Below are 15,739 nucleotides of genomic sequence, written 5' to 3' on the forward strand. Positions count from 1 at the left end.
CAGGGAGAGGAGTCGTTCCCCGGCTGCACCCTGGAATCCCTCCCACAGGAGACAGCTCTCCGTGAACTTCTCCAGCGTGGGTCCACTCTCATGAGCAACAGCCACACTGTACCTGCTGCAGCGTGAGCCCCTCCCACGGACACACGCTCCTCCCAAAACTGCTGCAGTGTTGGTCACTCTTCCATGGGGTTCAGTCCTCCAAGGACAAGCTGCTCCAGCCTGGGAGCAGGGCCCCCTCTCTTCACTGGGTCACCCACTGGAGCACAGCCACCTCCAGGCATCCATGTGCACTGGCATGGGCACCACCCCCATGGGCTGTGGATGGATCTCTGCATCCCCCGTGGATACCCAGGGGCTGCTTCACCATGCTCATCACCAAGGTCTGCAGAGGAATCTCGGCTCTGGCGCCTGGAGCACCTCCTCCCCCACCTTCTCCACTGACCTTGGTGTCTCCATGTTGTTTCCCTTGCACGTTCTCACCTCCTCCTCTTCTCTGACCAGCACAAAACCACCAACAAAACTGTGACTTTGTTTTGACTTTCTTCTTAAATCTGCTATCCCAGAGGCATTACCAGCCTCTGTAATTGGCCCAGTTTTGGCCAGCAGCATGTCCATCTTCAGAGCCAGCAGGGATTGGCGCTGCTGGACATGGTGGAAGCTTCCAGCAGCATCTCACAGGAGCTACCTCTGTGGCCCCCCCGCCACCAAAAACCAGGCTGTGCCAAACCAGTTCAGGAGTCATCAGTGAGAAAAGCTCTGACTGAGTAAAAATTGTTTTGTGCATTTTCTGATTGGCTTAAAAGTGTTGTGGTCTCTGGCACCTGCACATCTCCATGGCAACTGCTGAGTCATCACCGCCGCACGCTCCTACTGGCCAAAGGCTGCTTTGGGGTGGGGGCTGGGAGCCTCTGACAAACGTGGGACCCCCACAAGCTGCTTATAACCACCAAAACTGAGAGTTATAACCCTCCCTCAGACACCGGTGGAACCGTGGGGTCACCCCAACCCGCAAAATGAGGCACGGAGCCCACAAGCCATTTATATCCCTGCCCCAGGTTGGGGGAAAGCAGCAGGATGCTCTCCAAAACGGCATCTCCTCACCATCAGAAAATGAGGAGGGGGTGTCACCTCAGCTTCCTGAATTAGCAGAAAAACTCCAAAAGCCATTTCTAGCCCCCAAAATTGGCAGAAAGCAGCAGGATCTTCCCCAAAATGGGCTCCCCATGTCCCTCCCTGTGGTACCCACTCCAAGTGTCGGAGCCACGTGTCCTCCCTTGTCTCCCTGTATCCCCTCCTCAGGATCGGGGGGTACCCAAAAAACCCCTCAGGAACTGGGGATAACCCAAATACCCTCAGATGTGGGGGATACCCAGAAAGGAGATTCCCCCCAGCCTCATCATCCCCAGCCTTCAGCTCTTCATTCCAAACCCCTGCCCCCCTCCCATTGCCCACCCCTCCACAACGTACCTCCCACTCTGTCCAGACCCTCTGAATGCCCATCCAGCCCCTCCTGAAGATTATGAGGGGGGCTGTAGGGTCAAGTACTTTTGGAATGTGACTGAGCCATTTGGAGTGGGAACTGAACATTTTCCACTGAGATTCAGTGGTTGTGAGGTGACAGATTGAGGCCTCTCATCTTCTGGAGTGCAAAGTGATGGAGAAAACTCTTCCATCTCCCCTCAGAACCCCCAAATCCTCCCAGACATCGTCTTCCCTGGTGCCTATGGGGATCCAGAAGGATATGGAGACAACCAGCCAGGTATCTTCCCAACAAGGACACAGGGAATGTGGGTCCTTCGGTGGGGGATGAAGTTGGAGCAGTGCACGAAGCTCTTCCGCAGTCGGGGCACTTGCAGGGCTTCACTTACCAGTGCCTCTGTTGGTGTCTGGTCAAGGCTGAGCTCTGGGTGAAGCTCTTCCCACACTCAGAACACTCGTAGGGCCTCTCCCCGGTGTGGATGCGCCGGTGGGTGATGAGGTGGGAGTTGTGCTTGAAGCCCTTCCCGCAGTCAGGGCAGCGGAAGGGCCTCTCATCCGTGTGAATCCGCTGGTGCAGGAGGAGACTGGAGCTGGTCTGAAACCTCTTCCCACACTCGGGACACTCGTAGGGCCTCTCCCCAGTGTGGATGCGCCGGTGGGTGATGAGGGTGGAGTTTTGTTTGAAGCCCTTCCCGCAGTCAGGGCAGCGGAAGGGCCTCTCCTCTGTGTGAATCCTCTGGTGCTTGAGGAGCCTGTGGCTTGTCTGAAACCTCTTCCCACACTTGGGACACTCGTAGGGCGTCCCCCCAGTGTGGATCCTCTGGTGGAGGATCAGCTCAGAGCTCTGTCTGAAGTTCTGCCCACATTTCCCACACTGGTAGAGCCTCTTCCCAGTGTGGATCTTCTGGTGGCGGATCAGGGTTGAGCTCCGGCTGAAGCTCTTCCCACACTCCCCACACTCATAGGGCCGTTCCCCAGTGTGGATCATCTGATGGCGGAGAAGTTCAGAGCTCTGGCTGAAGCCCTTCCCACACTCCCCACATTCGTAGGGCCATTCCCCAGTGTGGATCATCTGGTGGCAAATCAGGTGGGAGCTGCGGCTGAAGCTCTTCCCACATTCCAAGCACTTGTAGCGTTTCTCCCCAGCTTGAAGCTGCTCATGCACCACCAGGTTTGACCTCTGGCTGGATCTCCGGCCACCTTCCCGGCACAGGGTGGGTCTTTCCTCCTCACAGCTCCCTGGGCTGCATTTGCAGCCCTTCCTCCTGTGGGATCTCCAGGGCTTTTCCTCCCCATTGGATTCCTTCACCATGGAGCCGCTCAAAACGGCCTCTTCCACCAGGTTCTGCCGTGGGGATTTGTCCTCCCTGGGCTCTGTCCTCAGCTCCTTGTCTGGGGGAGGAAGGACAAGGAGAGGATGGCATTTGCCTCCGTGCCACAGGGAAGGGGAAGGAGATCCCCCCAGTCCGTCCCCGGCAGGACGGCATCGGCAGCGGGGTTGTCCTGCAGCCGGGGGCAATGCTGGGCTGGGAGATGGAGCAGGAGAGAGGGGGAAATGGGCAGGGACTTCCTCCTCACCTGCCTGGGTGTCCCTGGGCATCTTCCTCTTCCTCACAGCGTCCTCCTCCATCTGGCCAAGGTTTGGGAGTAGGAAATCCTGGTTTGGGGAAAAACAAGTGATGGACATGTTGAATTTGAATGTCCCCCTGCCCAAGTCCTTCTCTACAAGTCACCAGGCATCGGGGGTCAAGAAAAACCTCCCAAACACCAAGACTCAGCCCTGAAAAAGCCTCACAGGAATTCCACCTCTCCCTAGTCCCCCCACTCTGATGTTGGATTCCCCCCGTCCCAGCTGCTGGGGATCACGCTCGTATTGGGGTCCCCCATCTACTTGGTCCCTGCCCTCCCCAGGCTGCTGGGAGTCCAGGAATCCAAAAAGCTCCACCTTTAGTCTCCCCACTTAGGGATGCTGGGGGTTATGGGGTCCAAGGGGTCCTTCTCCCCTTATTCTCTGCTTCGGGGTGCAGGGGGTCCAAGGAGCCCCCCCTCCCCCTCTCCAGGCTGTTGAGGGTCCCGCGAATCGCAGCGCTCCCCCCTCTCTGGGCTCCCCACTTTGGGGTCCTGGGGGTCACAGGGGTTCGCTCCTCCAGACTGCCGGGGCTCCTCTGGTCCCGGTACTGCCCCTCTCTGCTCTCCCATCTCTGGGGGTCCCCAGTTTCCCCCTCTGGCTCTCCCAGGAGGTCCTGCAGCCCCCTGGCTCCGGGCTGGAGTTGGCCATGCCTGACCCAGGCAGACCCAACCCCCACTGCAGGAGGGACCCCACATCCCCCTGCCCACTGCCAGAACTCTGCTGGCACCACCACCGGGACTCTCCAAAAACACCTCCTGGGGACCCCCCCCAATGTCCTTGCAAGGGGCGTTTTCTGCTCAGCTTTGGAGTTCTTCATTCTCCAAACATCCCCCCCCAAAAACCCCAACCCAGGGACCCCCAGGATATCCAGGCCGAGCTCCCTCTCCCCGGGCACCTGCAGAATGGGGGGGTGATGCTCCCACGGGTGGGGGGCTGCGAATTCAGGGAGCGCTCAACCTTGTTCTCCATTCTCCTTTTCATGATCTTCCCTTGTCCCTCCTCTTCGTCCTCCTCCCACTCCTCCTCTCCCATCCCTCCTCCTCCCGCCCCAGGATCAGTGACACCCTGGGTCCCCCGTTCCCGAGCCCCTCGCAGCCCGCGGGAGCAGCGGGGATGGAGCCGGGACAGGTCGGGATGGGCAGCGCGGGGCTCTCGGCTGCTCCCACCCGCTGGGGGCGGGGCAACCCGGCCCGGGGAAAAGAGAGGGAAACTGGGAACACTGGGGGCTGCACATCCAAACTGGGCCTTACTGGGGACCCTGGGTGGGGACTTGCAGCCCTTGGGGCTCCTCTCAGAGCCTGGAGAGCCGGGAGGGGGAACGCAGAGAGGGCTGGGGGATCCCAGGAGTGGCATCACTGGCAGTCACTGCTTTGTACTGGGGTAACTGGAACCTTACTGGGGCAACTGGGTGGGACTGGGAATGACTACTACAAGCATGATGAGGCCAACTGGTATGTACTGGGAGTATCTGTAACCATACTGGGATTGACTGGAAGTACACTGGGAACAACCAGGACCATGATGAGGAGAAATGGACCATGCTGGGGGCAACTGGGAGCAAGCTGGAGTAACTGGGTCTGAAATGGGGGCAACTGGGCACGACTGGGACCATGCTGGGAGACACTGGGATCATATGGGGAGAGACAGGGACTATACTAGGGGCAACTGGGTTCAACTGGAACCACACTGGAAGATCATGGGAGCAGCTGTGCCCATGCCGCAGTCATACTGGGATCCTACTGGAGCTGGCTGGGATCATACTGGCAGTGAATGGAATAGTACTGGGGGTATCTGAGAGTGACTGCAATCATACTGGAATCAGACTGGGAGTAACTGGAAATGTGCTGGCTGTGACTGGAACCATACTGGAGGTGACTGGGAGCAACAGAGACCATGCTGGGAGCAAATGGGATCATATTTGGAGTGACTGGGAGTGACTGGATTCATACTGGGAGCAACTGGGCCCACACTGGGAGTGACAGGGAGGCACTCTGGGCATGACTGGAATAATACTGGGAGATATCTGGGAGTGACTGGGGTCATACTGGGGGTGACTGTAACCATGCTGGGGGTGACTGGGTGCAGCTGGGATCATACTGGGAGTGACTGGAAGCAACTGGGATCATGCTAGGAGCAACTGGGAGTGACTGGGTGCATGCTGGGGGTGATTGGAAGCAACTGGGCTTCTACTGTGATGAACTGGGATGATGCTGGAGGTGACTAGGATCAGACTGGCAGTGAGTGCAACTACACAGAGGCTGACTGGGAGTGGTTGTGAGCAAATGGGATAATGCTGGAAGCAACTGGGAGGAACTGGGAGTGACTGGGAATATGCTGGAGGGAACTGGGAGAGACTGGGAGTGACTGGAGCAAAAGTGAGGGTGAAAGAGAGCAACTGGAACCTGTAGGTGGCAACTGGTTCACACTGGCAGTGACTGGGAGCACACTGGGGTCATATTTGGATCATATTGGGAGTGACTGGACTAATACTGGGAGTATCTGAGAGTGACTGGGAACACACCATGCATATCATCCCCCATACTGGGGGTGACTGGGAGCAACTGGGAGCACGCTGGGAGCAAATGGCATCATACTGGGACTGACTGGGTTGATCTAGGAAGCAACTGGAACCATGCTGGAGGCAACTGGGACCATACTGGGAGTGATTGGAAGCAACTGGGATGATAATGGGACCATACTGGCAGTGCTGGCATGTGACTAGGATCATACTGGAGGTGACTGGGATCATATTGGTGTTGAAAGGGAGCAACTGGGGTCACACTTTGGGCTACTGGGAGCAACTGAGAGCAACTGGGATCATGCTGCAAGCAAACTGGAGTAACTGGGAAGGACTGGACGCATGCTGGAGGCACCTGGGATATACTGGGCGTGACTGGTATGATACCGGGATAACAAACACCTTACTGGGACCACTGGGAGCGTCTGGGAATGACTACGGACATGCTGAGGGCAACTGGGATATACTGGGAGTGTGTGTAACCGTACTGGGGGTGGCTGGGGACACACTGGGAGCGACTGGGATTAACTGGGATTTACAGAGCCTTCCCTGGGGACAGCTGGAAGTGATCCCCCCGTTCCCCTCACCCTCCCTCGGGCACTGCCGCATCTCCCAACCTGCACCGCTGGGATCTGCCCGGAGCAGCGCGATGGCTCCAGCGCTGGGGCTGGGGGCTCCTGGGGCGGCGAGGGGGGACTGGGACCCCAGCACCCCCGGGACCCCCCTGAACCCCTCATCCTGCACAGGGACCCCCCTGAATCCCCTACTGCCGGACATCAGGACCCCCCTGCTCCCCTTTTCCCGGCCATCCCATGTCTCCCAGCCTCCAGACCTCCCGTGTGCTTGACCCTGGGACGCCCTGGAACGCCTCGGACCCCCATTCCTGCCTTTCCCAGCCCCCAGCCCCACCTTTCTGTAAAACCAGAGACCCCCTGAACTCCCGTTCCTGGACAAGGCGGGTGTCCCCACCCTGTCACCCCCCTTTTCTGGGAAACTCTGGACTCCCCTTTCCTGGGCACAGGGATCCCCTGGAACTCCCTTGTACCTCTCCCAGTCCCTGCACTCCCCTTTCCTTGACCCTGAGACTGCCCTGGACCCCCATTCCTGAGAACCAGGATGCCCTTTTACCCCTTTCCCTGGCACTGAGGCCCCCCTGCACCCCCTTATCCGGCACCAATGCAGCCTTTTCCCGGCCACCCCCCTCTCCCAGACCCCAGACCCACCCTTTTCCTTTACCCTGGGACCCCTGAGCCCCCATTCCTGCATTTCCCAGCCCCCAGCACCTCCTTCCCTCACACTGAGGGCCCCTGGCACCCCCTTTCCTGGGCACAGGATTCCCTGGACACCCCATCCCACCTCTCCCAGTCCCTGCACCCCCTTTCCTTGACTCTGAGCCCCTGAACCTCCTTCCCAGCTCTCCCAGCTCTTCAAGTGCCCCCTTTCCTTGACCTGCGGACCCTCCTGGATCCCCAAACTGCCACCCCTAACGCAGTACTTGGGCTCGAGGCACGAGCTCTGGCATGCCCCAGGTCAGAGAGAGTCCAACTGCGTTACTTCTGTGCATCGCAGAAGTGACTTTGGCATCAGGAAAAGGTCCTGCTGGCTGGGCTAGCTAGCTGGCTTCTTTGCAGAGGGAACACGGCAGGAGCCGATGGGATCAGCTCACGTTAGCTCGGAGACAAAGGAAGAGAGAGGCTGTTCTGGTCTGGCTTCTAACAGGTTTATTGTTAGAAGTCTCGCAACCCAAACAAGCTCGGAGGGATGGAATCCAATGGGAAGTGATGGGAATGATGGGATGGGACCCTGAGGCTTGTCCTCAGTTTTATAGGGAATTTGAAAACCCTGGTGAAAGGGGAAAACGACCAATGAGTTACAAGCCAGGAGGAGGATACAATTCAACAAGAACCACTGCGGGGGGGGAACCGAGAGGCAGGAGTTATAACAAAGAACCAGTGAACAACCGAGTAACTGAGAATTTTCCCGAACTGGGGGAGGTGGCTTGTACCTGGGCACCGCCCAGGGGGGTGCAGCTTAGGCTTCTGAGCCACCCCTTGACCCACCCTCTGAGTCTGCCTCTTTGGGAAACTCGATCCAGGGGATGGGCTGGGATTGATTGGCATCACGCTGCCCCAGCCCCGCAGTGGGCTGGGTCACACCAACACACCCCCCGATATCTCTGTGTCCCCCCAGTTCTCCACTCCCTGCAGTAGAAGTGGCGCTGTCAGAGCCCGGCCTGGGGTCCCTCAATCTCTGATCACGGGGACATGGATGGGACCCCCTCCAAGTGCTGCCACAGTGAGCAGGGCCGGATGGAGCCGCAGGCACGGGGATGGGAGTGGGAGCCGAGCCGGGATATTGGGATAGCCAGACCCGGGATACTGGGATAGCCAGACCCAGGATACTGGGATAGCCAGACCCGGGATATTGGGATAGCCAGACCCGGGATATTGGGATAGCCAGACCCAGGATACTGGGATAGCCAGACCCAGGACACCAGGATAGCCAGACCCGAGATACTGGGATGGCCAGACCTGCGATATTGGGATAGCCAGACTTGGGATACTGGGATAGCCAGACTCGGGATATTGGGATAGCCAGACCCAGGATACTGGGATAGCCAGATGCAAGATACTGGGATAGCCAGACCTGGGATACTGGGATAGCGAGACCCGGCTCAAGGAGAGGAACTGGCACGTGGCTGACAGTGGCCTGGAGACAGGGCCGGTACAACCAGAGCAGGGGGAGTGGGGGGAGCTGAGGGCTAGGCTGCGAGCTGGGGGCTGGGCTGGGATCTGTGGGAATGGGGTGGATCTCTAGGGGTGGGATCTGTGGGAGTGGGATGGGATCTGTGTGCTTGGCATAGGAATCCAGGGAGCTGCAAGGGGCTCCGTGGGGCTGGGACACGACTCCACTCGTTCCCAGGTCTCCCCACAGTGCAGGTGGTTTCCAGCTGTGACCTCCTGTCCAACGGAGCGTCCATGGATCCTGGGAATCCAAAGGGATCCTGGCAGAGCAGATGAAGCATTACCTGGGACACACCTGTGTGGAAGAGCTCCCAAAACACATTGGATGTGGTTGGGAGGCTCTGGAGCACAAAGGCGGGTGTGGGGGGGAATTTCTATGGGAATGTGGGATTCAGGAAGGGTAGACCTGGGAATGCAGGAATTCCCATGGAATTTCCATGGATGGATCTCACTCTCATCCCAGTCAGGTGAGATTTCCATGGACAGATCTCCCCCCCAGCCCACTGCCATGGGAATTCCATGGGGAAATGACTGGAATTTATGTCCAATCAAATCCCTGCTGCAATTCAATGGGACATAAATCCCAATCCTTTCCCCAGGCCGGGTCTGTGGTGCCCCTGGCAGCACCAGGGGAGTGCCCTCTCCCTGCCCCGAGCTGAGCTCAGGCCTTTCCTTTGGTGTTCTCTGCCCTGCCCGGGGCAGGAGGGCACTGACAGAGCAGCTTTGGTGGCACCAGGCACGGGCTGGGCTCCGGCCACTGCAGGTGGCTCCGTGGGAATGTCCAGCCACCAAAGCTTAAAGTGAACAACAGCTCCTGGAGGGGATTCTCCTCCCTCTGACTGTCCTGGGAGCCCAAGGCAACGCCCCAGGCACAACAGCCCAGAGTGCTGGAGCACAGTGTCCCTCGGCCAGGCCATGTTCTCTCAGCTGTTCCGTGTCCCTCGGCTCCATGGGGCCGGGGGTGGCAGCAGGGCCTGGGGCAGCCCTTGGGGAGAACAACCCTGAGCCCCGGCTGGGCCAGTTCCCCCCCTAGGGGGCCCAGGTCACTTCCAGCATGGGCCCTGTGGCTCCCAGTCACCTCAGTATGGTTCCAGCTCATTCCCCATTATGATCCCAGTGTCGTGGTTTGAAAGACAGGGGTCTGCCAAGGAAGGCAGGAGTCTCCCTTGAAATGGAATAAAAAAAATTTGCAACCCACTTCCCTCCAAATTATCCTAATTTTTGAAAATTAAGGGGTTTTCAGGCAAAGATATGAGGAACAGGAATAACAGTTCTTTACTATTATATATCTATATGTGTATAACAAAGCAAACAAACAGCAATAACTATGGCAGTAACAGCAATCACAAACCCAGTGCCAGCCTTCTCGGCTGTCAGGCCCTTTCCCCTCGGGTGCAGTTCCGCTCGCAGCCGGCAGGGGCGCTGGCGGCTCCTGGTGAGCAGGGCAGGTGCGATGGTTCCCCCGCGGCTGCAGGGGGCGCTCCGGAGCGAGCTCGGGGAGCACGCGGCACTGGTGCCCTGGGATCCCAGGAAGGGATGGAACAAAGGCTTCACAAACCCCTGGGCAGCCGATCCCAGTGTCCAGCCAGACCCTCAGGAAGAGCAGGCTGGAATGGCAGGGACAAGCACAAATCCTGGGTGGCAGATGAGATGTATCCAAACTTGGGAGCTGTGGTGGAACCCCCCGGAGGTCTGGGCAAGCAGGGCGAGCGGAGCTACAGAGTAGTGAAGGCTCGAAGCAGCAGCGGGGGCAGGGCGGCTGAAGCCCACCTCCCAGCAGGGCAGGGAAAGGCGGGCTTGGGAATCCTGGGGTTTCTCTGGTAGAAGGAAGGAAGGCAGCCGGAAAAGCAGAAGTCTTCAGTGCTGACGAATTCCCTCCAGCCTCCCTCTGCAAATGCTGGGAACCAGCTACCCAAAAGCCCAAGTGAAAAAGAGTGGCCAGATGGCCCCCTCCCACTGTGGCCAGGTCTATTGTTTTTCTCAAGAACCCAGCAATTTGTCACCCGGCAACATTTATGGTGAAAATTCCTCAAGGGAAAAAAAATGAAGGGGAACTCCCAAACCCCAAAAACCATCCACTCAGAGCAGAGCACTTTGTGAAAGCCCTGCTGAATGACAGCAGGAGGAGGTTTGTGAGAAAGGCAGGAAATGGTATTTTGATAGGAAATCAAAATTCCAAATTATTTCTTTCTGTCATGTTTATTTTCAGTCAGTTCTGGTCTGGTTTCCAGAGTGCCAACTTCTCAGCTGACTGTATTTGTGTCCTCCTTCCTCTTCTGCCTTTCTTTGCCTGCTCTGTTTGTCTCTCAGTGTCTCTCTGGACCCAGGGCAGCTCCCACCAAAGGCTCTCCTTCTGATTTTGTTCCCAATCCACCAGCTAAAACAACCATGGGTGAAGTGATGAAGGCTGGGCAGTGAAATGTCACTGTAAGATCTTGCTGCACTTGGCTTTTGAATCCTTCCTGAGAGCTTTGCCTTCAAGGGGCAGGAACATCTTCTCCTTGCTGGGAACTGGAATTCCAGATCCCTGGAGGGTGTGCCCGTGGATCCCAGAGGGGCATTCCCAGGCTCGCAGGTTCTGGTCCTGCGTAGCCTCCCCACGGGAGCTGTGCAGGGCCAGGGGACGAGGTCAGCAGCTGGGTGGGCTCCCAGAGCAGACAGCAAGGGCTGCTTTGCTGGACATTTCCAGCACATTCCAGCTGGAAGCAGGGGGAGGAAGGAAAGGGAAGCGAGTCCCTGCCAGAAGCCCGGAAGGGACCTGGGGTGGGAAGGGACCCTGCCCGTGGGTTACTGGGCTGAAAGCCAAGTGGAGCAAGACCTTACAATGCCATCTGCCTGCCAGCCTGTGCTGCTGACAGGAGCAGGGGGCCACTTTAGCCCTCTGTGGGTGGGACCAAACTGTGCATTCCACTCCCCTTATCTCATTTCTGATGAGCTGTTCATGATGGGTCGTTTGCAGGAGCTGCCCAGTGCACCCCTGACCCCTCAGGCTATGAGGAGCTGGCTGTTAAATGAGATAAGGAAGGAGAGGCAAACCCTGGGAGGCAGGGCAGTGTTTCTTTTTCTGCACACCAATGACTCAGCTGTGATAACTCCCTCCGGGGTAGCAGCAGCACAGTCCCACCCAGCCTGAGGGCTCACCTCTGCTGATGGGCCATCATGGACTGAATGGCCCCAGCACAATGGGCAGCTGCAAGGACTGAGACCATCAAGGCTCCCAAAATATCCCATGACTCCCAGGATGACATCATTCCATTGTGAAACTGCCCGCCCTGGGGGAGGGGCTGAGCATTCCCACCTGAACCTGAGCATATAAAATCTGAGTTTGGGGCCTTCTGGCAACACTTAACAGATCCAGGGCAGGAGCAGGACTCCAAGAGGACTGTGACCACCGCTGTTGACAAGACTGCTCCCATCACTTGGACAGGACTGTGTCCACCACTCTGACCAACAGGTTTTGTTTTCTTTCCTTTTGCTTTGCATGCAGCGGGACCAGGTGGTGCTCGGCACAGGAACTAACCAGCACCGTTCTGCTCTTGTCCCAGGGTGCCTGGTTATACTCAGCCTTTGTGGGTTACAGCTGTATCATGGTATTTCTTGTCATCTCTTTGGTGAATTGTAACTCCCACCTTAATCTCTCTTGGGGCAGATCAGTGGGGTTCATTTCTCATGCCAGGTAAAACCAGCACGGTGTTTGAGAGGATTTTACAGTCATGATACGCCCGGTGACTTCTAGAGAAGGACTTGGGCAGGAGGAACCCCTAAACCATCACACTCACACCTTGTTTTTCCCTCCACACCAGGATTTCCCACTCCCAAACCTTGGCCAGATGGAGGAGGAGGCTGTGAGGAAGAGGAAGATGCCCCAGGACACCCAGGCAGGTGAGGAGGAAGTCCCTGCCCGTTTCCCCCTCTCTCCTGCTCCATCTCCCAGCCCAGCATCGCCCCCGGCTGCAGGACAACCCCGGTGCCGACGCCGTCCTGCCGGGCACGGACTGGGGGGATCTCCTTCCCCTTCCTGTGGCACGCAGGCAAATGCCATCCTCTCCTTGTCCTTCCTCCCCCAGACAAGGAGCTGAGGACAGAGCCCAGGGAGGACAAATCCCCGCGGCAGAACCTGGTGGAAGAGGCCGTTTTGAGTAGCTCCACATCGCAGGAATCCAGCTGGGAGGAAAACCACCGGAGATCCCACAGGAGGAGGGGCTGCAAACACAGCCCAGGGAGCTGTGAGGAGGAAAGACCCTCCCTGTGCAGGGATGGCGGCTGGAGATCCAGCCAGAGCTCAAACCTGGTGGTCCACGAGCAGTGTCATGCTAGGGAGAAACGCTTCAAGTGCTTGGAATGTGGGAAGAGCTTCAGCCAGAGCACCAACCTGATCCACCACCGGTTGATCCACACCGGGGAACGGCCCTATGTGTGTGGGGAATGTGGGAAGAGCTTCAGCACAAGCTCCAACCTGATCCGCCACCGCCAGGTCCACACAGGGGAACGGCCCTACGAGTGTGGGGAGTGTGGGAAGAGGTTTCAGACCAGCTCCAGTCTCCTCCTGCACCAGCAGATTCACACAGATGAGAGGCCCTTCCGCTGCCCGACTGCGGGAAGGGCTTCAGGTACAACTCCGACCTCACCAGGCACAAACGCATCCACACCGGGGAGAGGCCCTATGAGTGTCCTGAGTGTGGGAAGAGCTTCAGCCAGAGCAATCACCTTATCTGCCACCAGAAGATCCACACCGGGGAGAGGCCCTATGAGTGTCCCGAGTGCGGGAAGAGCTTCTCCAGGAGCTCTCACTTGACCACACACCAACAGTGCCACCAGTAAGGGAAGCCCTGCGAGTGCCCCAAGTGCAGGAAGAGCTCCAACTTCATCTCGCAGCAGAGGATCCATGTGGGGTGATGCACAGTGACCCCCGTTGGGCAGAGACCTGGTGACCCCTGTTCCAGATGATCCCCATGGTTGGGGGGAATGTTTGAGAGATTTATTTCACTTCTCATTCTCGTGCTCTGATTTCATTGCTAATAAATGCAATCCCTGTCCCCAGACTGGGTCTGTGTTTCCGTGCTGGTGACTGGGGCAGGAGCTCTCCTGGTCCTTATCTCAGCTCCTGGGCCTTTCCTCAGCCAATCAAAGAAGTCACTAAACAATTTTTAGCCACTCTGAGCTTTTCTCGCTGATGACTGCCCAGGTGCCAGGTGGATCTGCCGCACCCAGAGCTCCCCACCTGGGCCCCCTCACCCCCAGTGCCCCCGGGAGCAGAATTAAGGGAGAGGGGAGGTTTCAGCACCTGCCAAGTGCTGGGGATGGGGCAGCTGGGGCCATAGTGGTGGCACTGGTGGTGCTGGGAGCCCCCTGGCCACAGGCATGGAGCTCTCAGGTGAGCCGAGGGGGTGGAAGAGGACTCGGGTATGGTGGGGAAGGTGGGGAGAGGAGGGAAAATGGGTGTGTGGGACCCATAAAATGAGTTGGAGGGGGAGTGGGACCCCCTAAAGCAAGAATGGGAAGGGGCTGAGGACTGGGGGATGATGGGAGAGGAATGGGAAGGGTGGGATCCCAAAACTGAGCAGGAGGGGCTGGGGATTGGGAGGATTGTGTGAAAAGGGTTGGGAAAGGGTCAAAAGTGGGGACTGGGACCCCCAAACTGATGGGGGCAGTGGCTGGCAGCTGGGGATTGATGGGAAAGGAGGGGAGTAAATGGAAAAAGGGTGGAAATGAGGGTGGGACTGCGGGAAGGAAGGTCCCATGGTGGCCGTGGAGCAAGGGCTTATGGAGTGGGGATCCAGGGTGGCTCCCTGAGCTCTTGGCTTGCTATGGGGTGCTGGGGGCTGCTGGGGGAGCACCCCCTGACCTGTGTCCTGCTTACACAGGGCTCTTCCAGCACATGGTAAAGTCCGAGTGTCGCTTCATTAATGGTACCGACCAGGCGAGGTTGGTGGTGAGGTTCAGCTACAGCCTGGAGCAGCTCCTGCACTTGGACAGCAAGGTGGGGCACTGCGTGGGGGACACACTGTATGGGGAGAAACAGGCCCGCTACTGGAACACTGTCCTGGGGTGATGTTATGAGGCTGCTTTATTCCTTAACCCTCCGCTCAATGCCCAAGGACGCTGTGTCTTTAGGATGGACCCAGGGGTGGGGCTGCATCCACGGGACCCGGGTGCGGGTCGGTTCAACAGCTAGAGCCCAACGGCTCGGGGCTCGGGGTCTCGGCAGGGCCTGGGAGGGAGTGCGCCGGGAGCGCTGTGTGGCTCCTTGGGTTTTTGGTGTTCTGGCTAGCTGGAAAATGGTTCTGTTGGTTTTTCTTGTTCTTTTTCTCTTCCCTCCCCTTGCCTCACTGCCTCCCTTCCCTTCCCTACGATCCAGGGAGCCTGCGAGTTGGCCCTGGTGGGCCCGCGGGGTGGCCCTGGCTGGTGCGAGCCCATGTGTCTTTTGCTTCTCCAGGAATTTGTTGTGCTTCGGGGTTTTTTTTTCCCCCTGTTCTACCCTGCTTTGTTTGGTGTTAATAAACAGTTTGGGGTTTATTTCCCACTTCCAGTTCTTGTGACCCACTTGTCTTACTGGTGGAGGAAAAGGGGAGGCCCTTTTCCCTTTGGAGGAGACATTCATTCCAGAGTGTTTCCTCCTGAGGTCTTGTCTCCAAAACCAAGACATAAATTTGGCGCCCAACTTAAGGGGCACGTGGAAGCGGAAAAAAAAATTAAAATCATTTTGGTTTGAATCACTTTTGTATTGAGGTACAGCAGTAAGACTGTCCAGAGACTGAGAGCTTCAGGGCCCCTTGTCATCCCTTGGTCGATACTTAGATCACATGACAGGGACCCCAAATGCCTCGCTTCAGTGCCATCCAGAATTGTACCATCGCCTTCAGCGTTCCAGATTCGGACCATCCAACTTCATATAGTTTCATCAGGCCGCTGGGTGTAATCCTTCCTCAGGGTACGAGGGCCCTCTATGGACAGGACTCGGTAATGATTTCAGGTTCCACTTCCTCTGCTGGCTGTGAAGGTCCTGGCTGCTCATCATCATCCACCGGGCAAATGGATTTGGCTTTGTGTTTCTTTCTCTGGACAGGGGCAATTGTTGGTTTAGGCTCCCCATCTGCTTTAGCTGCAGCTGGAGTGATTGGGGTGTCTGCTGGCTTATTCTCCTGCCCCTCTGGCTGTATCTTCTGCCCTACAGAATCCAGCAGTGTGCGGTAAGCGTTAGCCAGGACCCAGCACATGACAATGAGCTTTTCCTTTTCATCAGTGTTGTTATTGCAGTTTTCCTTCAGCTACTTCCCCACCTCAGCTGGATTCTGAATTCATTCAGGGGGGAAGTTCCAGGCTACTGGGTCAGAACAGTGCTTCAGGGTCAGGCCTATGTCCTCCCAT

At 57.5% G+C, this 15,739-nt stretch overlaps 1 protein-coding gene and 1 pseudogene across 1 annotated transcript; one reads left to right on the forward strand and one right to left on the reverse strand.

Moving 5' to 3' along the window:
• Positions 1-476: 476 nt before the first annotated feature.
• On the reverse strand, positions 477-4,111 carry LOC120412079 (zinc finger protein 239-like). Its single transcript, XM_039572410.1, has 2 exons — positions 3,058-4,111; positions 477-2,871 (listed from the first exon to the last, which is right to left on the reverse strand). Exons 1-2 carry the CDS (start codon positions 3,164-3,166, stop codon positions 1,865-1,867), a joined length of 1,116 nt encoding a protein of 371 aa, XP_039428344.1. The 5' UTR covers positions 3,167-4,111; the 3' UTR covers positions 477-1,864.
• A 50-nt stretch (positions 4,112-4,161) lies between these two features.
• LOC120412081 lies at positions 4,162-13,413 on the forward strand (annotated as a pseudogene).
• The last annotated feature ends 2,326 nt before the right edge of the window (positions 13,414-15,739 follow it).

The sequence above is a fragment of the Corvus cornix genome, unplaced genomic scaffold (genome assembly GCF_000738735.6).
Source record: "Corvus cornix cornix isolate S_Up_H32 unplaced genomic scaffold, ASM73873v5 scaffold10, whole genome shotgun sequence".
In the NCBI taxonomy this organism is placed as follows: Eukaryota; Metazoa; Chordata; class Aves; order Passeriformes; family Corvidae; genus Corvus; species Corvus cornix.

Coding starts and splice junctions, on each gene's coding strand:
- LOC120412079 (XM_039572410.1), bottom strand. CDS start 3,166: ATGTCCATCACTTGTTTTTCCCCAAACCAGGATTTCCTACTCCCAAAC. Junction 2,872..3,057: donor GCCCAGGGACACCCAGGCAG/GTGAGGAGGAAG, acceptor TTCCTCCCCCAG/ACAAGGAGCTGAGGACAGAG.